Source organism: Oncorhynchus mykiss, chromosome 32 (genome assembly GCF_013265735.2).
Source record: "Oncorhynchus mykiss isolate Arlee chromosome 32, USDA_OmykA_1.1, whole genome shotgun sequence".
Lineage (NCBI taxonomy): Eukaryota > Metazoa > Chordata > Actinopteri > Salmoniformes > Salmonidae > Oncorhynchus > Oncorhynchus mykiss.
Genome location: NC_050572.1, coordinates 34,165,398 through 34,185,033, shown reverse-complemented (window position 1 = coordinate 34,185,033; position 19,636 = coordinate 34,165,398). Strand labels below are relative to the sequence as shown.

The following is a 19,636-nucleotide window of genomic DNA, read 5'->3' as shown; positions in this document are numbered from 1 at the left end:
CCTCTTTAAGGTGCCTCCCAATAGAGGCAATGAAACAACCGACTGTTCAGTAAGAATGAGAAACAGTCTGACTCAGCTCATTTATATGTGCTGAAGAAACCACTATGCCTTGTCCCAAATGCTGCTGAATGGCATCGCCATTTCTCATGTTTCGTCTCCGTCGCACAATGTTGGTTGACTCCCATAGGGCAGGTTCATGGGCAGTATAATTTCCAAGCTTATCTTTAGGTCAGCAAACTTAAGGACAATTCTAATCCTGTGCTCCAAACACACTCTCTTTAGCCCAACCAGTGTTTCTCCTACCATTACTACCATTGGGGCTCCCAAGTGGCGCGGCAGTCTAAGGCACTGCATCTCAGTGCTAGAGTCATCCCTACAGACACCCTGATTTGAATCCAGGCTGTATCACAACCGGCTGTAATTGGGCAGCGCACAATTGGACCGGCGTCGTTCGGGTTTGGCCGGTGTAGGCCGTCATTGTAAATAAAAATGTGTTATTAACTTCTTTGGGATAGGGGGCAGCATTTTCACTTTTGGATGAATAGCGTGCCCAGAGTGAACTGCCTCCTACTCAGTCCCAGATGCTAATATACGCATATTATTATTAGTATTTGATAGAAAACACTCTGAAGTTTCTAAAAATGTTTGAATGATGTCTGTGAGTATAACAGAACTCATGGCAGGCAAAAACCTGAGAGAAAAACCAAAAAGGAAGTGGGAAATCTGAGGTTTGTAGTTTTTGAACTCACCCTTATCGAATATACAATGGGATATGGGTTATTTTGCACTTCCTAAGGCTTCCACCGTCTTTAGAACTTTGTTTCAGGCTTCTCATGTGAAGGGGGGCCGGATGGGACTATTCAGACTTTTCATTCAGCTTTTCTACAGACAATGGAATTCTCCGGTTGGAACATTATTGAACATTTATGATAAAAACATCCTAAAGATTGATTATATACTTAGTTTGACAAGTTTCTTCGATCTGCAATATAACTTTTTGAACTTTTCGTTCGACTGGACCAGATCGCGCTTTTGGATTTGTTTACCAAAACGCCCTAACAAAAGAAGCTATTGGACATAAATGGACATAAATGATGGACATTATCAAACAAAACAAGCATTTATTGTGGAACTGTGATTCCTGGGAGTGCATTCTGATGAAGATCCTAAAAGGTAAGTTAATATTCATAATGCTATTTATGAATAATGTTGACTACACAACATGGCGGATATTTCTCTGGCTGGTTTGGGCTCTGAGCGCCGTTCTCAGATGATGCTTTTTCAGTAAAGTATTTTTGAAATCTGACAAAGCGGTTGCATTAAGGAGAAGTGTATCTATATTTCCATGTCTAACACTTGAATTTTCATCAACATTTATAATGAGTATTTCTGTGAATTCATGTGGCTCTCTGCAATATCACTGCATGTTTTGGAACTACTGAACATAACACGGCCGGTGTAGGCCGTGAAATACGATTTTTGGATATAAATATGAACTTTACCGAACAAAACATACATGTATTGTGTAACATGAAGTCCTATGAGTGTCATCTGATGAAGATCATCAAAGGTTAGTGATTCATTTTATCTCTATTTGTGCTTTTTGTGACTCCTCTCTTTGGCTGGAAAAATGGCTGGGGTTTTCTGTGAGTTGGTGGTGACCAAACATAATCATTTGTGGAGCTTTCAATGTAAAGCATTTTTTAAATCAGACACTGTGGCTGGATTAATGAGAATTGTATCTTTAAAATGGTGCCTAATACTTGTATGTTTGAGAAATGTGATTTATGAGATTTCTGTTGATTTGTATTTGGCGCTAGCGGAACCCCAGTCCTAGACAGGTTTAACTGACTTGCCTTAAATAAAATAAAATAAATAAAAATGTTACTTAGGTGGGGTGCGAACATGTGGCTAAAAATGGTGTATCCAGTTTTTGATGTTGCTTTGGAAAATGTTGATGAGTGTTAAACACTCTGTATTCTATTTAAAAATGAGTCTTATCGCTGTCACCTGGAAATGAGTAACAGTGTTAACTTCTATTACTTTAGTGGACATGTTTGTCTTTGTAATGTGGAACATGAGGGACATTCCTTCAATTTGGGTGGGAGATTCCGGACAACATTCCAGCCTTGTGCAGTCACTAAACCACCAATTTACCTTCTTCCCTGGCTGTCCACTACCTGTTTCATCTCAGGCCTCATCCTAGACCATTCTTACACTTTAGTTTGAGTCAACTGCCATTTTTATTTTAAGGGATCTCACCCGGACGACAAGGAGAGGAAGCCATTTCAGACTATTGAGATGCACCCACAACTCATGCTTGCTAGAGTTGGGGTGCACTGATTGAGAGACGATCAAGCCCGTCTATCAACACAGTCGATTTCCCCTTTTGGAGCAAGCACTGTGCCTGCCCCACTTACTCATTGCTAGCTCTAGCCTGTCCTGAGAAACCCCTGTACTCACTGGGAGTCTTGGCTGCATCATGTTAGCGCCCCACTCATGCTGTACAGAAGTTAACACACTTGAATAATGCAACACAGCATGTAGAAATGTTGCAACTGTTAATTACTGTTCGCAAAACAATGTCCATTTCAGGCTAGAACACTTTACAATGCAAGAAGCTACCGATAGCTTCCAGCTTTGTAGGCCTAACTGTCCTTGCTAGTTTACAGCTGAAGCTAACATCAATTCACAACCCTAGTATTTTGTTTGTGATAATATTCAAATCATAAAGCAAAATATGCTGATTTCAAAGCTTATTGTCACCATTCAATCATTTCCAACACTACTGATCACCGTCTGAATATGAAAGAACTGGAGAGGTGATAGCAATTTCCCAGGAGGTAGTCTGCCTATCATAGGCCTATTTATTTCATCTCTCATACGTGTTTACACATCAGTGCAGAAAGATGAACGCGAGGAGGCGAGGTAGACACTTTCAACTATTAAGATGCAACCATGCACTTCAGTCTTGTACACACCCGTGGTCAGCTAATCGGTTATCTGATCCAGAGGGAGAACAGTTTGCCTCTATTGGGTTCAGAAACCATGGGAGGCAGGGCTTCTTAGGGCAGTTCAAGTTCAGACATAAAAAGAGTGAGGCGTTGGGGCACGTAGCGGAAAGGCGAGGCACGGCAGACCGAACACATTGAAGAGCAACCAAGCAAAGTCAAAAAAACACATATCTGACCGTCATGACAATAATGTGTTTGGACAGAGCTAGGCCTAATGCCACAGAGAATGGTGGGTAACAAATAAAAAACCTGCCTCTACAATTGTGACTGTACAGACTACACCAATATTCAGATGTTTCAACTCCCAAATGCAGTAGTACAAGGACTGTATTCACCAATAAATGAAATGTTATAAGAATGCACTACATACATCTAATATAAGAATACATTAGGCTGTTGTAGGTTCTCAGCCTACTTCTGTATATGTATGACGTATAAGACTATTTCAATACCTACCAAATCAACCAGTAGCATTGTTTGAGGATTTTGAGAGTAATCTGCTTAGAATCAAAAATCTTAAATTGCCACGTGATTCTTATGAGAAGAGTGCACTGTTGAACTGCACAGACAGACAGAGAAACGCCATGGAGAAAGTTGGGTCTGTTTTTATGGGCCAACAACATGAACACACCCAGTTGAGCCTGACTGGGCAGAGGACAGAGAGGGCTGAGTCGACACACTCCCTGTCAGTCTCTGGTACAGCACAGTGCTGATTACTGCCAGAGACGGGACTGATAGAAACAGCTACTCATCACACACCATCTGCAGCACCCCATTGCTGTGCTGAGTCCCAATGCTACCTCAGGGATGTGCACCTGGATAACCCTCTATGGTTTCCTCTATTGTAATCGCTCCTCTTTCACCCCAGCTGCCAAACTAACCCTGATTCATATGACCCTCCTACCCATGCTAGATTACAGAGATGTAAGAAATAGATCGGCAGGTAAGGGTGCTCTCGAGTGGCTAGATGTTCTTTACCATTTGGCCATCAGATTTGCCACCAATGCTCCTTATAGGACACATCATTGCACTCTATACTCCTCTGTAAACTGGTCATCTCTGTATATCTGTCACAAGACCCACTGGTTGATGATGCTTATTTATAAAATTCTCTTAGGCCTCACTCCCCCCTATCTGATATCTACTGCAGCCCTCATCCTCCAGATACAACACCCGTTTGGCCAGTCACATTCTGGGAAAGGTCCCCAAAGCACACACATCCCTGGGTCACTACTCTTTTCAGTTCGCTGCAGCTAGCGACTGGAACGAGCTGCAACGAGTTCTCAATCTCTTTATTCAAAGACTCATTCATGGACTCTCTTACTGACAGTTGTGGCTGCTTTGCGTGATGTATTGTTGTCTCTATCTTCTTGCCCTTTGTGCTGTTGTCTGTGCCCAATAATGTTTGTACCATGTTTTGTGCTGCTAACATGTTGTGCTGCTGCCATGTTGTGTTGCTACCATGCTGTGTTGTCATGTGTTTCTGCCATGCTGTTGTTGTTGTCTTCGGTCTCTCTTTATGTAGTGTTGTCTCTTGTCGTGATGTGTGTTTTGTCCTATAATTTTATTTAATTTATGATTATTTTTAATCCCAGCCCCCATCCCCGCAGGAGGCCTTTTGGTAGGCTGTCATTGTAAATAAGAATTTGTTCTTAACAGACTAGCCTAGTTAAAAAAAGGTTAAATAAAAAGGCATGGTTGTATTACCGTCCGGTGGGGGGCATTGATTTTGTTAGTCAGTTTCACTCAGATATATTAAAAACGGCAAATATTCCTCTCCACCCTAAGGCAAAATGTGTTATGTTGCAGGAAATTAGCTATAAAATGTTATGGCTGTGTGTACGCAGACCTGTGATCAAATGCTGCCCCTCATGATGAGTTCACATTTTTGTGGCCCCCACCCCCATCAAAGTTGCCCATCCCTGGTCTACCAACTGTATTGATTTATTTCAGTTGGACTGAGTTGTCTGTTCTCATCCCTATTTGTCAAATAGTATGAAACGGTGTGTAGCCTGACTCATGCTTTTTGGTCCATAACCACTTCCATTCGAGTTTGGCTCTTCCTCAAGGGGTTCCTCTTTTCAGTTTGAAAACAAATACCTTCTCTCAAAACCCATTCTATATTTGAGATTCTACACAAGCCAATGATTGGTAACTCCAGCCACAAAGAATTACAGATGGTGTGTGGAGGCTTTTGCTCATGCCCAGCACTAAACACACCTAATTCATCCAATGGTTGTTTAAAATGGATGAGTTGAATAAGAGATGTGATAGAAATGGTCTGGAACAAAGGGCGCAAAGTGCGGCGGCTCCTGTTGCATATCCCCTAGCCTAGACACTTGACCAACCCAGACACTCCGCCAAGTCCCGCTCGAGACCTTTCTCGACAACACTCCAGTGCCACTCACCGTGGGGACGTATTCAGAAGGGAACTTGTTGGTGGTGTAGGAGATCAACAGGCAAGTCTTTCCCACCGCACCGTCACCCACCACCACACACTTTATGGTCTGCATCTGGAGGGAAGGAGGGAGACAGACAGACAGACACACGGTTGAATATGCTGACGCAAGTGAATCTGCACTCTTTTGGCAGCTGTCGTCATAACTTACAAGACACCTTACAAGACACCTCTTGTCGATCATCATCGGTTTATCACACTAGAGATTAGAGGTCGACCGATTAATCGGAATGGCCGTAAACATTCATTCAAACAGCACTTTCGTGCGTTTTGCCAGCAGCTCTTCGTTGTGCATCAAGCATTGCGCTGTTCATGACTTCAAGCCTATCAACTCCCGAGATGAGGCTCGTGTAACCGAAGTGAAATGGCTAGCTAGTTAGCGCTAATTGTCGTTGTGTTGCTGGTTCTAGCCCAGGGAGGAGCGAGGAGAGGGACGGAAGCTATACTGTTACACTGGCAATACTAAAGTGCCTATAAGAACATCCAATAGTCAAAGGTTAATGAAATACAAATGGTATAGAGGGAAATAGTCCTATAATAACTACAGCCTAAAACTTCTTACCTGGAATATTGAAGACTCATGTTAAAAGGAACCACCAGCTTTCATATGTTCTCATGTTCTGAGCAAGGAACTGAAATGTTAGCTTATTACATGGCACATACTTTACATGGAACATATTGCACTTTTACTTTCTTCTCCAACACTTTGTTTTTGCATTATTTAAACCAAATTTAACATGTTTCATTATTTACTTGAGGCTAAATTGATTTTATTGATGTATTATATTAAGTTAAAATAAGTGTTCATTCAGTATTGTTGTAATTGTCATTATTACAAATAAATACTTTTTTAAAATTATTATATATATATATATTTTAAATCGGCCAATTAATCGGTATCGGCTTTTATGGTCCTCCAATAATCGGTATCGGCGTTGAAAAATCATAATCGGTCGACCTCTACTAGAGATGAAAGATATTAAGAGGGAGAGATTTTTTTTTTTAAAACATCATGAGAGGGTAGGCACGAGAGTGAGAGCAGACACCACCATTGTATGACTCCTTGGCTACAGCTCCGACAGTGTGTATGTGAATAACAAGTGATAAGAATGCCACACATCTTAATAGCTCAAGTGCACACAATAGGCGGTCAGACAGTCCAAACACGGGTGGCTGTGTAATACACTGTTTACAGCACAAGGCCCTGTGAACAGTATGTTGCTCAGCAATACACATACCTGCTCATTTGGTTAAAAAAATGACAATAGCAATGACAGGAAGAGGCTAAGTAAGAGGCTCCACTCCCGTCAAAATCTGTCCACACGAGATACAGCGATAAGCAGACAAAGTGGAGACTTTTTGTTTGGAGGTCTGTAGCTAGGTTTCCATCATATTGACGACAGATTTATGTGAATATCCAAGTACCGTAAATAAAATAAAAAATATGCGCATTCTCCCACCAGAGATGTGTTTCCATCAAGTTGACTTGTTATGGATAAAAGACTGTGCGTGATGACGTAGTGCATATAAAAATGACTTTTGAGGTTAAATTCCCATGTACCAAAATTTTTTTTTTTTAATTAGGTATTTTAAACTCTGCTGATCGTTTTGTCACAACAAATGTTGCAATATACAGTGCCTTGCGAAAGTATTCGGCCCCCTTGAACTTTGCAACCTTTTGCCACATTTCAGGCTTCAAACATAAAGATATAAAACTGTATTTTTTTGTGAAGAATCAACAACAAGTGGGACACAATCATGAAGTGGAACGACATTTATTGGATATTTCAAACTTTTTTAACAAATCAAATCAAATCTATGTCTCTATCAGTTTTGCACATCGAGAGACTGAATTTTTTCCCCATTCCTCCTTGCAAAACAGCTCGAGCTTAGTGAGGTTGGATGGAGAGCATTTGTGAACAGCAGTTTTCAGTTCTTTCCACAGATTCTCGATTGGATTCAGGTCTGGACTTTGACTTGGCCATTCTAACACCTGGATATGTTTATTTTTGAACCATTCCATTGTAGATTTTGCTTTATGTTTTGGATCATTGTCTTGTTGAAAGACAAATCTCCGTCCCAGTCTCAGGTCTTTTGCAGACTCCATCAGGTTTTCTTCCAGAATGGTGCTGTATTTGGCTCCATCCATCTTCCCATCAATTTTAACCATCTTCCCTGTCCCTGCTGAAGAAAAGCAGGCCCAAACCATGATGCTGCCACCACCATGTTTGACAGTGGGGATGGTGTGTTCAGGGTGATGAGCTGTGTTGCTTTTACGCCAAACATAACGTTTTGCATTGTTGCCAAAAAGTTCAATTTTGGTTTCATCTGACCAGAGCACCTTCTTCCACATGTTTGGTGTGTCTCCCAGGTGGCTTGTGGCAAACTTTAACCAACACTTTTTATGGATATCTTTAAGAAATGGCTTTCTTCTTGCCACTCTTCCATAAAGGCCAGATTTGTGCAATATACGACTGATTGTTGTCCTATGGACAGAGTCTCCCACCTCAGCTGTAGATCTCTGCAGTTCATCCAGAGTGATCATGGGCCTCTTGGCTGCATCTCTGATCAGTCTTCTCCTTGTATGAGCTGAAAGTTTAGAGGGATGGCCAGGTCTTGGTAGATTTGCAGTGGTCTGATACTCCTTCCATTTCAATATTATCGCTTGCACAGTGCTCCTTGGAATGCTTAAAGCTTGGGAAATCTTTTTGTATCCAAATCCGGCTTTAAACTTCATCACAACAGTATCTCGGACCTGCCTGGTGTGTTCCTTGTTCTTCATGATGCTCTCTGCGCTTTTAACGGACCTCTGAGACTATCACAGTGCAGGTGCATTTATACGGAGACTTGATTACACACAGGTGGATTGTATTTATCATCATTAGTCATTTAGGTCAACATTGGATCATTCAGAGATCCTCACTGAACTTCTGGAGAGAGTTTGCTGCACTGAAAGTAAATGGGCTGAATAATTTTGCACGCCCAATTTTTCAGTTTTTGATTTGTTAAAAAAGTTTGAAATATCCAATAAATGTCGTTCCACTTCATGATTGTGTCCCACTTGTTGTTGATTCACACATTCGCCACCCTGTGAAGTTCATCATAAGTTGCTCTGGATACGAGTGTCTGCTCAATGACAAAGATATTAATGTAAATAACTTATTTCACCTGTTGCCTAATAAACGGCATACTTTCCCGAGTCGTAGTGGGAGGACCACACAACTTATCATTGTGACTCCAAGTTTAATTCAATATGATGGTTATTATATCATTATTTGCACATAAAATAACTTCCAATGCCATTTCTCGCATTACTACTAAAAAAAAACACAAAAAAGATCCCACCTTGTCTAGTGTATTTTATCGACATTTGAAAAGTGTACCGACAATTTTGCTGTTTCCATTTAGCATGTTTTATTCAACATGTACTTTACTTGGATGGAAACCTGTTTTATGAGTGTCAGATTTGGTCAACAAAACATGCATTTGCTAAGTGCGATTTATTTGATCTACACTAAACAAAAATATGAACACAACATGCAATAATTTCAAAGATTTTACTGAGTTAAAGTTCATATAAGGAAATCAGTCAATTGAAATACCATCCAAGAACATACCACCCTGCACCCTACTGCTGGCTTGCTTCTGAAGTTAAGCAGAGTTGGTCCTTGGATGCTGCTGAAAGTGGTTTGAGCGTTGGACTAGTAACCAGAAGGTTGCAAGTTCAAACCCCCGAGCTGACAAGGTACAAATCTGTCGTTCTGCCCCTGAACAGGCAGTTAACCCACTGTTCCTAGGCCGTCATTGAAAATAAGAATTTGTTCTTAACTGACTTGCCTAGTTAAATAAAGGTAAAAAAAAAAAAAAAAAACGATTTTCTCTGGTCTAAAAAAATATCCCAACGCCCCAGGAAAGTGATCAGGGACGTTAAACAGGTGTGCTGATTCCCTGTAGTTCCATGGCACTTCTCAAATCAAATCAATTTTTTATTTGTCACATACACATGGTTAGCAGATGTTAATGCGAGTGTAGCGAAATGCTTGTGCTTCTAGTTCCGACAATGCAGTAATAACAAGTAATTTAACTAACAATTCCAAAACTACTGTCTTGTACACAGTGTAAGGGGATAAAGAATATGTACATAAGGATATATGAATGAGTGATGGTACAGAGCAGCATAGGCAAGATACAGTAGATGGTATCGAGTACAGTATGTACAAATGAGATGAGTATGTAAACAAAGTGGCATAGTTTAAAGTGGCTAGTGATACATGTATTACATAAGGATACAGTCGATGATATAGAGTACAGTATATACGTATGCATATGAGATGAATACTCGCAACTGTAGGGGTGTTAACCCTGGTGTCGTGGCCAAATGACCAATCTGGTCCTCATACCATCATGGCCACCTAATTATCCCCTGTTTACAATTAGCTCATTCATCCCCCCTCCTCTCCCCTGTAACTATTTCTTAGGTCGTTGCTGTAAATGAGTGTGTTCGCTACTTACCTTTAAAAAAACAAATTTATTAGGCCCTAATCTATGGATTTCACATGACTGGAAATACAAATATGCATCTGTTGAGCACCTTACAACGAAGAAAAAAAAAAAAAAAAGTATGGGCTTTGATCAGAAAACCAGTCCGTATCTGGTGTGACCTTCATTTGCCTCACACAGCACGACATCTCCGTTGTATAGAGTTGATCAGGCTGTTGATTGTGGAATGTTGTCCCACTAGTCTTCAATGGCTGTGCCAAGTTGAGGGAACTGGAACAAGCTGTTGTACACGTCCATCCAGAGCATCCCTAATATGCTCGGTGGGTGACATGTCTGGTGAGTATGCAGGCCATGAAAGAACTGGGAAATGTTCAGCTTCCAGGAATTGCATACAGAACCTTGTGACATTGGGCAGTGCATTATCATGCTGAAATATGAGGTGATGGTGACAGATGAATGGGCCTCAGGATCTTGTCACGGTAGCTTTGCGCATTCAAATCGCCATCGATACAATGCAATTGTGTTTGTTTTCCGTAGCTTATGCCTGCCCATACCATAACCCCACCGCCACCATGGGGCACTCTGTTCACAACGTTGACATCAGCAAACTGCTCACCCACACAACGCAATCTGCCTGGTTACAATTGAAACCGGGATTTATCTGTGAAGAGCACACTTCTCCAGTGGCCATCGAAGGTGAGCATTTGCTACGGTGAACTGCAGCCAGGTCAAAACCCTGGTGAGGAAGATGAGCACTCAGATGGGCTTCCCTGAGACGGTTTCTGACAGTTTGTGCAGAAATTCTTCAGTTATGCAAACCCACAGTTTCATCAGCTGTCTGGGTGGTTGGTCTCAGATGAACCAGCAAGTGAAGAAGCCGGATGAGGGGGCACTGGGCTGGCATGGTTACACGTAGTCTGTGGTTCTGAGGCCAGTTGTACGTACTGCCAAATGATCTAAAATGACATTGGAGTCGGCTTATGGTAGAGAAAGTAACATTACATTTTCTGGCAACAGCTCTGGTGGACATTCCTGCAGTCAGCATGCCAATTGCACACTCCCTTAAAACGTGAGACATCTGTGGCATTGTGTTGTGTGACAAAACTGCATATTTTAGAGCAGCCTTTTATTGTCCCCAGCACAAATTGCACTAATGATCATGCTGTTCAATCCTCTTAGAAAAATGCCACACCTATCAGGTGGATGGATTATTTTGGAAAAATGCTCACCACCAGGGATGTAAACAAATGTGTGCACAACATTTGAAAGAAATAAGCTTTTTTTGCATATGAAACATTTCTGGAATCTTTTATTTTAGCTCACGAAACATGAGACCAACACTTTACATGTTGCGTTTATATTTTTGTTCAGTGTAATAGTAGTTTCGTAAGTAGTTTTCGTTGTTACGAATGACATAAGTGGACGCCCACGCAACTTTGAGGAAAAACTCATTTCGGAGTTGTGTTGGATGTTTAAATGCGTATCTTCCCTCTCATTGGCTAGAATGTTCACAACTGATCTTGCCTCCTCCCGAGTGCCGGAAGTGGATTATCAATCCTCGTAACCAGTGGTGATATGAAATATTAGCGATATTACTGTGCAATTTAGGACGTTTTTTTCTCTCTCCAGAGATAGCAACAAAAAAAACATTTGCCGTCGGTTCCTAGTTTCAAACAGCAACAAAAACGACACTAACCACGAGCCTCAGCGTTTCTACCACCACAGAAACATATCCTGGACGTGCACAACTCCTCTCGTTTAACAAATAGGTAAAATCTTGCATAATTTGTTCAGATGCTCGAACTGCCTACAAGCGATAACAGGACCAACAAATTCACTTTGCAATTGGGACAGTGCTATCATGAGTTCGCTAACAGATCAAGGTTTATTTTAGGACTGTGGCTTAGCTAGCTAACATAAATTGGTAACGCAACACCTCGCCCAAACAACATGTTAATCAAAATTTCCAAGGAAAGATTCCAGGGGGATGTCACTTTTGTCTGCTCTATGATTGGACGACACAGACCGTAATGCTGTACGGGTTCGCCCAGCAACGAACCATTGTGTACAGATAGATGGCTACTTGCGGAAGCTTCCGTACCCTGGCGTCCTTGATCAACCAAATCTAAACTATTCTGTTTCACCAAAATAACATTTCCAGTCAACATTGGCATATCCAATATCTCGAGGAACAATACTTACGACTCACCAGGTTGAATGTGTCCTTCGCTAACAATTTAGTTTAAAACGTTTAAATCCAGGTTTTTCGGCCTGTGGGCTGCCATTGTAGTACATTCTAGATCACGTAATATACCACTGATACAGGCGGAAATGGGAGACCCTGGATATAAATCTGTTAAATGCTGGCAAGGCCACATCGTAAGCATTGCTCCTAGAGATATTGGATGCCACTGACAACTATTTTGGTGAATCAAGGATGCCTGACTACGGAAGATTCCGCAGCAAGCCATCAGTCTAAACAATGGCTCGTTGCCGGACGAAGCAAGTATGTTCAGGGTATTGTACCCTCATAATATATCACCGTTTAATGCAATTTGTGTATATATATATATATATATATATATATATATATATATATATATATATATATATATATATATATATATATAATATTAATGGTTCACACCGGAAATGTGTGTACCTATTTTACGTTAGAGAACTACGCGACCAGCATGTTTTTAAAATTGTATTCTTAACATGTGGGTGTGTCAGTCCTGGAGCCATAACCGCGGAAAGACGGGCCGCTTGGAGCCTTGCTTCGACAACGACTCCCATTGTTAGGGCAGAGACAATACCACCTAGTCATTATAGAGTATGTCTGGTTTACATCACAGTTTCGTCAATGAGGGTCTTATGATTTTTTTGTTTTTGGTTGTGGGCTTGGATAGGAGTAAGACAAAGATAAGTAATTAGCAATGCCAGTTCGAAATGCTGTTCAATAAAAACAGAACACATTCTGGCTTGCAGAGGTGCTGTGTTAGACCTGTTACCCCCCCCAAAAGTACAAGGCATTTTATCACACTGAATAGCGCAATCACAGTAGTATTACAGGCTAGCCAACCACAAAAAAAAAGAATTTCCTAAGAGTTGTCATTCACTAACATACCGGCATGAATTGTATGGACACAATTAGAACTTACTAGCTAGCTAATTAAATTGTTAGCATTTTCCAACCTTGCTGGTTAGCCAACTACTGGCTTTCACTTCCGCATACAACGCGCGAGGTAATGACCGTAGCAAGCTAACATAAAGAAGATAAAAAAACATGGAAAGTTAACCATATCAAATTTCAACTAGAGCTTGCCAACCCTACTAAAAATAGCGTTTTATATCTTGGCTATATCTCGTTAGGCTAACGTTACCTTGCTAGCTAAATTCCAGACACGGCCTGTAAAATCATTTCGGCACAATCATTTCAGTGTCATGTCATTTTTTCTCGCTCTCTCTCTCTCTCTCTCTATATATATATATATATATATATATAACTAAGCAAACAAAACAAAAACGAATACCATTTCCCCAATCTGCTAGGACATTCTTAGCACTTAGCTAGTTAAAAACAACAAACGAAAGCTAGCTAGGGTTAGCTAGCTGTCAAGCTGTTTTAAAATAAATACATACACTAAGTTCTTCCAAATGTAAAACTTAATGTAAAGCGTAAATATGTATTCTTTCAACATAACATACATTTAACGATTTATTTAATATGAATCACAGATTTAAGATTGCAAAAGCTTAACATTAGCTACCTTATCAGTCCACCACCAGGCGTTGTTAGATCTGGGGTTCGCTCGCGAGAGCTCACTGTAAAGGAGGCGTGTCATACAACCCAGCCCTCAGTATTCTTGATGTTCATCCAGCTGTGGCTGAACAATGGCATGTAGTTAGTATATGCTACCATTTTATCTACCCTCCCTCTTAGTTATATAACCACATCTAGAGCGTAAAAGAGATACATCCTCTATGAAGACTACCTACATTGTCCTTGGCAAGTGGTGAGACCTTTGAATAGCTTTTAATAGAGCATGCAGGTGATCTTCAGTGGAGAGGGGTTGACATTGGTAACACCACGTTTTTCACTAAAATAATTTCAATCTGCAGTATTGCTTTACTGATCAGTGCACAGTGAGTCTGTACATGTTTAAGCTCATAGCATGCCTGGACCTGCCTGGTGGTGCGGCATGTCACAGGAGAGTTGAGTTAGGTGAAGTGGGTACTGAATGCTATTCTAGCAGGAGTAAGTAACACATTTTTACCAGCGTGCTACTTTGTGAGCATAGTGAATGAAGGAGAGGATAGCTTGCCTGGCTACCCAGACTCCTTGCTCCTGCCAAACGCTAGCCAAGCTCAGACGTTAGTTTCCTCTTCACTATAGAGTACCACGGTGTGAGTCATAATACCCATAAAACCTAGCGGTGAAACAAGGAAATGGTTCCAATCGTTTTTCCACCATTAATTTTTCCTATAGGGATTTTAGAAATACTTAAAATAAGGTCTGTGTTCCATGTAGGCTTACCCTGGTGTGACATTTTGATAACCGTGTAAATCTCGTTAGAACAAGGTGACTTATATTCACATGTATCCCCCCCCAAAAATACAAAATGAAATGCTAATTAGCTGCTAATGTGGCTATCATACAGAACTACAAATGCCTTGACGATCTGGACGAGACTGCCGAATTGAGGCAAAGGTACGAATCTCTGGATGAGCTATCTAATGTTAGTTAAATTTAGTCATGAATAATTTGGCTACATTTCTTTAAATTGACAATTCTGTGAACTTTCTTGTGCAACTTTTAATTGACACAAAACCTGTTAGCAAAGGTATCAGCTAGAGATGAGGTGCAGGGATCTGTAGTCTTTCATGATGCCCATTTTGATGCCAATTAGCATTTTCGAATCTAAGAGTAAATAGAGACGAATATATTGATGAAAGTCACCTTGTCCGAGAGAGATTTTGAGAGAAAAAAACACGTTATATCGGAGTGCCTATCTGCCCTCTCATTGGCTAGAATGGTCCCACCTGATCTTGCCTCCTCCCGACTGCCTTCCAGTTTTGAAGACATTTCAATTCATTGTTAGAGCGGCCATCTAGTCAATTTAATGGGTACTCTGCGCCTTCAATGAACATGAACATGAACACATTCGGGGCAGTCTGATTGGTCCAGAAACCAATGGGTTGGGCCACAGCCAGAACACACCTGGGTGAAGTGGTCATCACTAGTTACCACAGCCACAAAGTCTTAGACCATGCCTATTTCTACAATTTCTCTTCTTAAAGGTGCAATATGCAGAAATCACTCTGCCATTTCCTGGTTGCATAAAAATATAATATTTTTAGCTGTTTGAAGCTGGTGTAAAAGACACAAAAATTTAAGAACTGGAAGCATAAAAATAGCGCACAAGAACAGCTCGCCCGCTTCTTAAACTTGCTTTCAATGAGAATGACAGATCTAAAAATCACATTTTTATGTTGATTTTGACAGGCCATCCAAAGAGTTACATATTGCAGCTTTAAAATGTGATTTAAACCTTACCTCACCCCTAACCTTAACCACACTGCATTTTTTTCCCCATGAATATTTCAGATATTGCCCATTTTGAGACTTTGTGGCTGTGCTATCTAGTGAAAACCGGGTAAAGCGGAGGTTTGAAAAATCGTCATTGGCTTTGATACTGCGAGTGGTTAGAGATGATTCAATATCTAATTACCTTGTTTTGTACAACACCCCTTGTGCCCCTCCTCACCACAAACAACTTCAATGATGGCAGTCTCCGACTAAAGGATGTAGCAAGCAGTGGAAAGAATTTAGTGTGAGTCGTCAAGCTAGAGGATAGCAGGGCTGTGGCATGAACCTCCATCTACAAGACACGCCTGATACCTGTCCTGTACGTACCATAACATTCAGGCCCAAAAATATATATTTTTCTTTATGGGCCTTCAGAGTGGCGCAGCGGTCTAAGGCACTGCATCACAGTGCTAGGAGGCAGCACTACAGACCCGGGTTCGATCCCAGGATGTGTCGCAGCCGGCTGCAACCGGGAGACCCATGAGGCAGCGCAGAATTGGCCCAGTGTCGTCTGGATCAGGGGTGGTTTGGCTGGCCGGGATGTCCTTGTCCCATCGCGCTCTAGCAACTCCTTGTGGCAGGCCGGGCGCATGCATGCTGACTTCGGTCACCAGTTGTACGGCGTTTCCTCTGACACATTGGTGCGGCTGGCTTCCGGGTTAAGCAAGCAGTGTGTCAAGAAGCAGTGCGGCTTGGCAAGGTCGTGTTTCGGAGGACCCATAGCTCTTGATCTTCGCCTCTCGATGGGAAAAGACTGTAACTTCATTAGAATCTAGTGCGTTATACCAATGCATTATTTCAAATAATGGCTATGAATACAATTTGTGTTTATTTGCGAATCTCTCTCTTTCCTTTGCTTTCTCTCTCCATCCATTGACACGGACGCACGCACGCTGCCCTAGGAGAGGAGTCCATGCAGACTCCCCTAGCTGTCACACTGGCTCTCTGTCCACTGGCCTCTCATATACCACTGTGCCTCCCCTGACATCTGCACCTCCTCTGGCTCCCTCTGTCCTCACAAATAACATAGACGCACACAGACACACACAAACATTCCAAGAGGAAATGAGAGGAAGGAGGATGGGACAGCAGCAGCTGCGTGGACTGAAACAGAGGTTGGAGAACCAGACGTGTGACCAGAGGGTGGACAAACTGTCAATCAACCATGATTAAAATAGCAGTTGGATAGAAGCACTTTCCCTGTACATCTCTTTCACTCCCTCTGCTCTTTGCCTCTCTCTCCTCTCTCTGTGTGTGTGTGTGAGATGGGTGTCAAGGACATTGTTTTTGTATTTCAAATATAATCCCATTAAACTTGGCCATTTAATTATAGAATTTTAGATCTCTAACTCTCATCTGTCTAGGCATACCCCTTTAAACACACACACACATGGAATGTACACTATCTCTGACACACACACGCATGCATATACATCCACAGGAATGCACACACAGAAACACACACACACACGTACATGCATGCTCAGGAATTAAACTTTCACTGGCACACACATGAATGCACATACACACAGGAATTCGCACACACATGTGTGTGTGTGCGCACAAATGTGCACAGACACACACACACACACTATTTCACCCTCACCTCCTGTCTATCTGTATAACCGTCAAGTGGTCCTAAAACATTAAACCCCTCCAGTAATCAACAACTTGCCATTTTTAAGGGCATGACATTTCGTGGATGGTTTTGCATATGAGCAAATTTTAAAGCAAAAATACATTTGAAATGTTTTAGTATTTCTGTGTAATTGTTCTTTTACAGCTTATATATTATATTTTTCAAACAAGATAATAGTAGTAATTTTGATGTATGCTATTCAATGGGGCATACAGTCAATGTTTCCAAATCCACTTTGATGCTCTAACAGTGCAACAATGCTGTTTGCGGTGCTTAGTGCCGACACAGAAGTCATATCCACTCGGTGGCCAGTTTAATTGGTACACCCATCTAGAACTGGGTTGGACCCCTTTGCCTCCAGAACAGACTGAATTCTTTGGGGAATGGAAACATTGTTCACTTGGTATCAAAGGGCCTAACATGTGCCAGGAAAACATACCCACACCATTACACCACTGCCACCAGCCTGTACCTTTGACACCAGGCAGGATGGGTCATGCTGTTTACGCCAAATCCTGACTCCCATGAAGCAACAGGAAGTGGGATTTGTTGGACCAGGCAATGTTTTTCCACTCCTCAATTGTCCAGTATTGATGATCGCGTCGCCACTGGAGTGCCTTCTTATTGTTTTAGGCTGATAGGAGGGGAACCCGGTGTGGTCATACCCGATCCGTGACAAGGATCGACGAGTTGTGCGTTCCAAGATGTGCATCCGAGATGCGCTGTTATTTGCCTGTTAGCTTGCATGATTCTTGCCATTGTCATTTGACCTCTCCACAACGAGCTGTTTTCGCCCACAGGGCCGCCTCTGACTGGATGTTTTTGTAAACACACTGTTGTGTGTGAAAATCCTGTCTGTTTCTGAGATACTGGAAGAGGCTCGCCTGGCACCGGCGATCATACCATGCTCAAAGTCTTATAGGTCACTCGTTTTGCCCATGCTAAAGTTCAATCGAACAGTAACTGAATGCCTCTATGCCCATCTGCCTGCTTTTATGTCTGTAGGAGCGATCCATTTTCTTGAACGGGGTGGTGTACGCAATAAACTGGCCACTGAGTGTATAAGAAATGGTATACACTGTAGGTGCATCATTGCTGTGCCTGTGTTTAGTATAGATTATGTAATAGTGTATATAGATGGTGCCTTATATACCGACTACACTGCCTTTGCAGGATCATGAAAGAAAGAAAGATGACAGAGAGATGAGAGAGATGAAGTGAGAGGAAAGAAAGAGATACAAGAGAGCTGAAGCTAGATGAGTGAGATGAAGCTAGATGAGAGAGGAAAAAAAGAGATGAGATGAGAGAGAATTGAAGCTAGATGAGAGATGAGAGTTGAAGCTAGATGAGGGAAAGAGAGATGAGAGATGAATCTAGATAAGAGAGAGAGATGAGAGAGAAGGGGGTAGACAGACCCTTTCCACTTCTTCCTTCTCCTCTATTTTTACAGCTGATTTGCAGTTCCAAATGCAGTACCCTGTCTTTTTCTCTCCGATCCACCTCTCCTCCGTCCCCCTTTCTGTCTAATTAGTCAATCCCCTTGACCTCCCCCTCCTCCCTCTTCCCGCTCTCCTCTTTTCTCAGCATCTTATTGTGAGTCATCCCGTCATCCCCTCCCCCTTCTGTCACACATTTTACCCCCTCCCTGTTTTCCTCCTTTGCTCTCCCTCTCTCTCTCTCTCCGTTTCTCCCCCTCCCTCTGTTTCTCTCACTCTCGCTCCCTCTCTCTCTCCAGTATTTTCTGGCTAGCCCTATTAGGCGGAACATACAGACATCAGGTAACGATGGAAAATCCTCATTCTCTTCTCTTCCTCTCTCTATTTTCATTCTCCAGACTTTCTGTCATCCCCTGTTTTATTCCTGCATCTGGTATTGATTGCATCCCAGTAGCAGAGATGTTCTGTGTTGGAGTGGGTTGGGGTGATGCTGCTGCTTGCCTAGTTCTGTATGTGAGGTGTTACCGTTGTGTATGCTAACTAATGTGTCAGCCCTGGCACTGAGTTCTAGGTATTTTATTGTTTCACTGTGAGTGTGTGTGTGTGTGTGTTTACTGTGTATACATGTGTGTCAGTTTCTATAAGAGCATTTTTTGTATTGTCTGGGTTCTTTTGACGGTGCCTCTCTGTGTATGTGGAGAAAATGTGATTTGTGTTTGAACTAGCAGGTGTGTCTATGAGGCAGGTAGAGGAAGGGAGAGCTCTACACGTCTCTGTGTGTGTGCGTGTTTGTGTGTTTTTGAGAGACAGTGAAGGGGATGAAGAGAGCCTTGAATGTCTGTATCACTATGTGTACGGATGCGTGTGTGTGTGTGTGTGTACAGTGAATGTGTGAGAGAGAAGAAGAGGGATAGTGTCAGCGTCTGCAAAAGTGTGTGTGTGTGTGTGTGTGTGCCGTGCGTTAGACTGCTCTCCATGCGTCTGTGTCAGTGTGTGTCC

At 42.0% G+C, this 19,636-nt stretch overlaps 2 protein-coding genes across 4 annotated transcripts in view; one reads left to right on the top strand and one right to left on the bottom strand.

Annotated features, from left to right (window-relative positions):
* LOC110488377 (cell division control protein 42 homolog) overlaps positions 1-13,889 on the bottom strand; it is a 22,512-nt gene extending 8,623 nt beyond the window's left edge. Inside the window, exons 1-2 of the mRNA XM_021560609.2 lie at positions 13,743-13,889; positions 5,423-5,527 (exon numbers count right to left, since the gene is read on the bottom strand). Coding sequence (XP_021416284.1) covers positions 5,423-5,527; positions 13,743-13,817 — 180 coding nt within the window. The 5' untranslated portion in view covers positions 13,818-13,889. The remainder of the gene's footprint in view (positions 1-5,422; positions 5,528-13,742) is intronic.
* The window catches only part of LOC110488376 (gamma-enolase), a 24,251-nt gene continuing 16,988 nt past the window's right edge, over positions 12,374-19,636 (top strand). Inside the window, exon 1 of one of the 3 annotated variants that reach the window (XM_036970731.1) lies at positions 12,374-12,478. In XM_036970731.1, the coding sequence (XP_036826626.1) occupies positions 12,378-12,478 (101 nt within the window). In that variant the 5' untranslated portion in view covers positions 12,374-12,377. Of the gene's footprint in view, positions 12,479-13,865; positions 13,989-18,831; positions 18,980-19,636 lie in introns of those variants that run through there. The other 2 variants (XM_036970732.1, XM_036970733.1) reach the window with 2 other exon arrangements.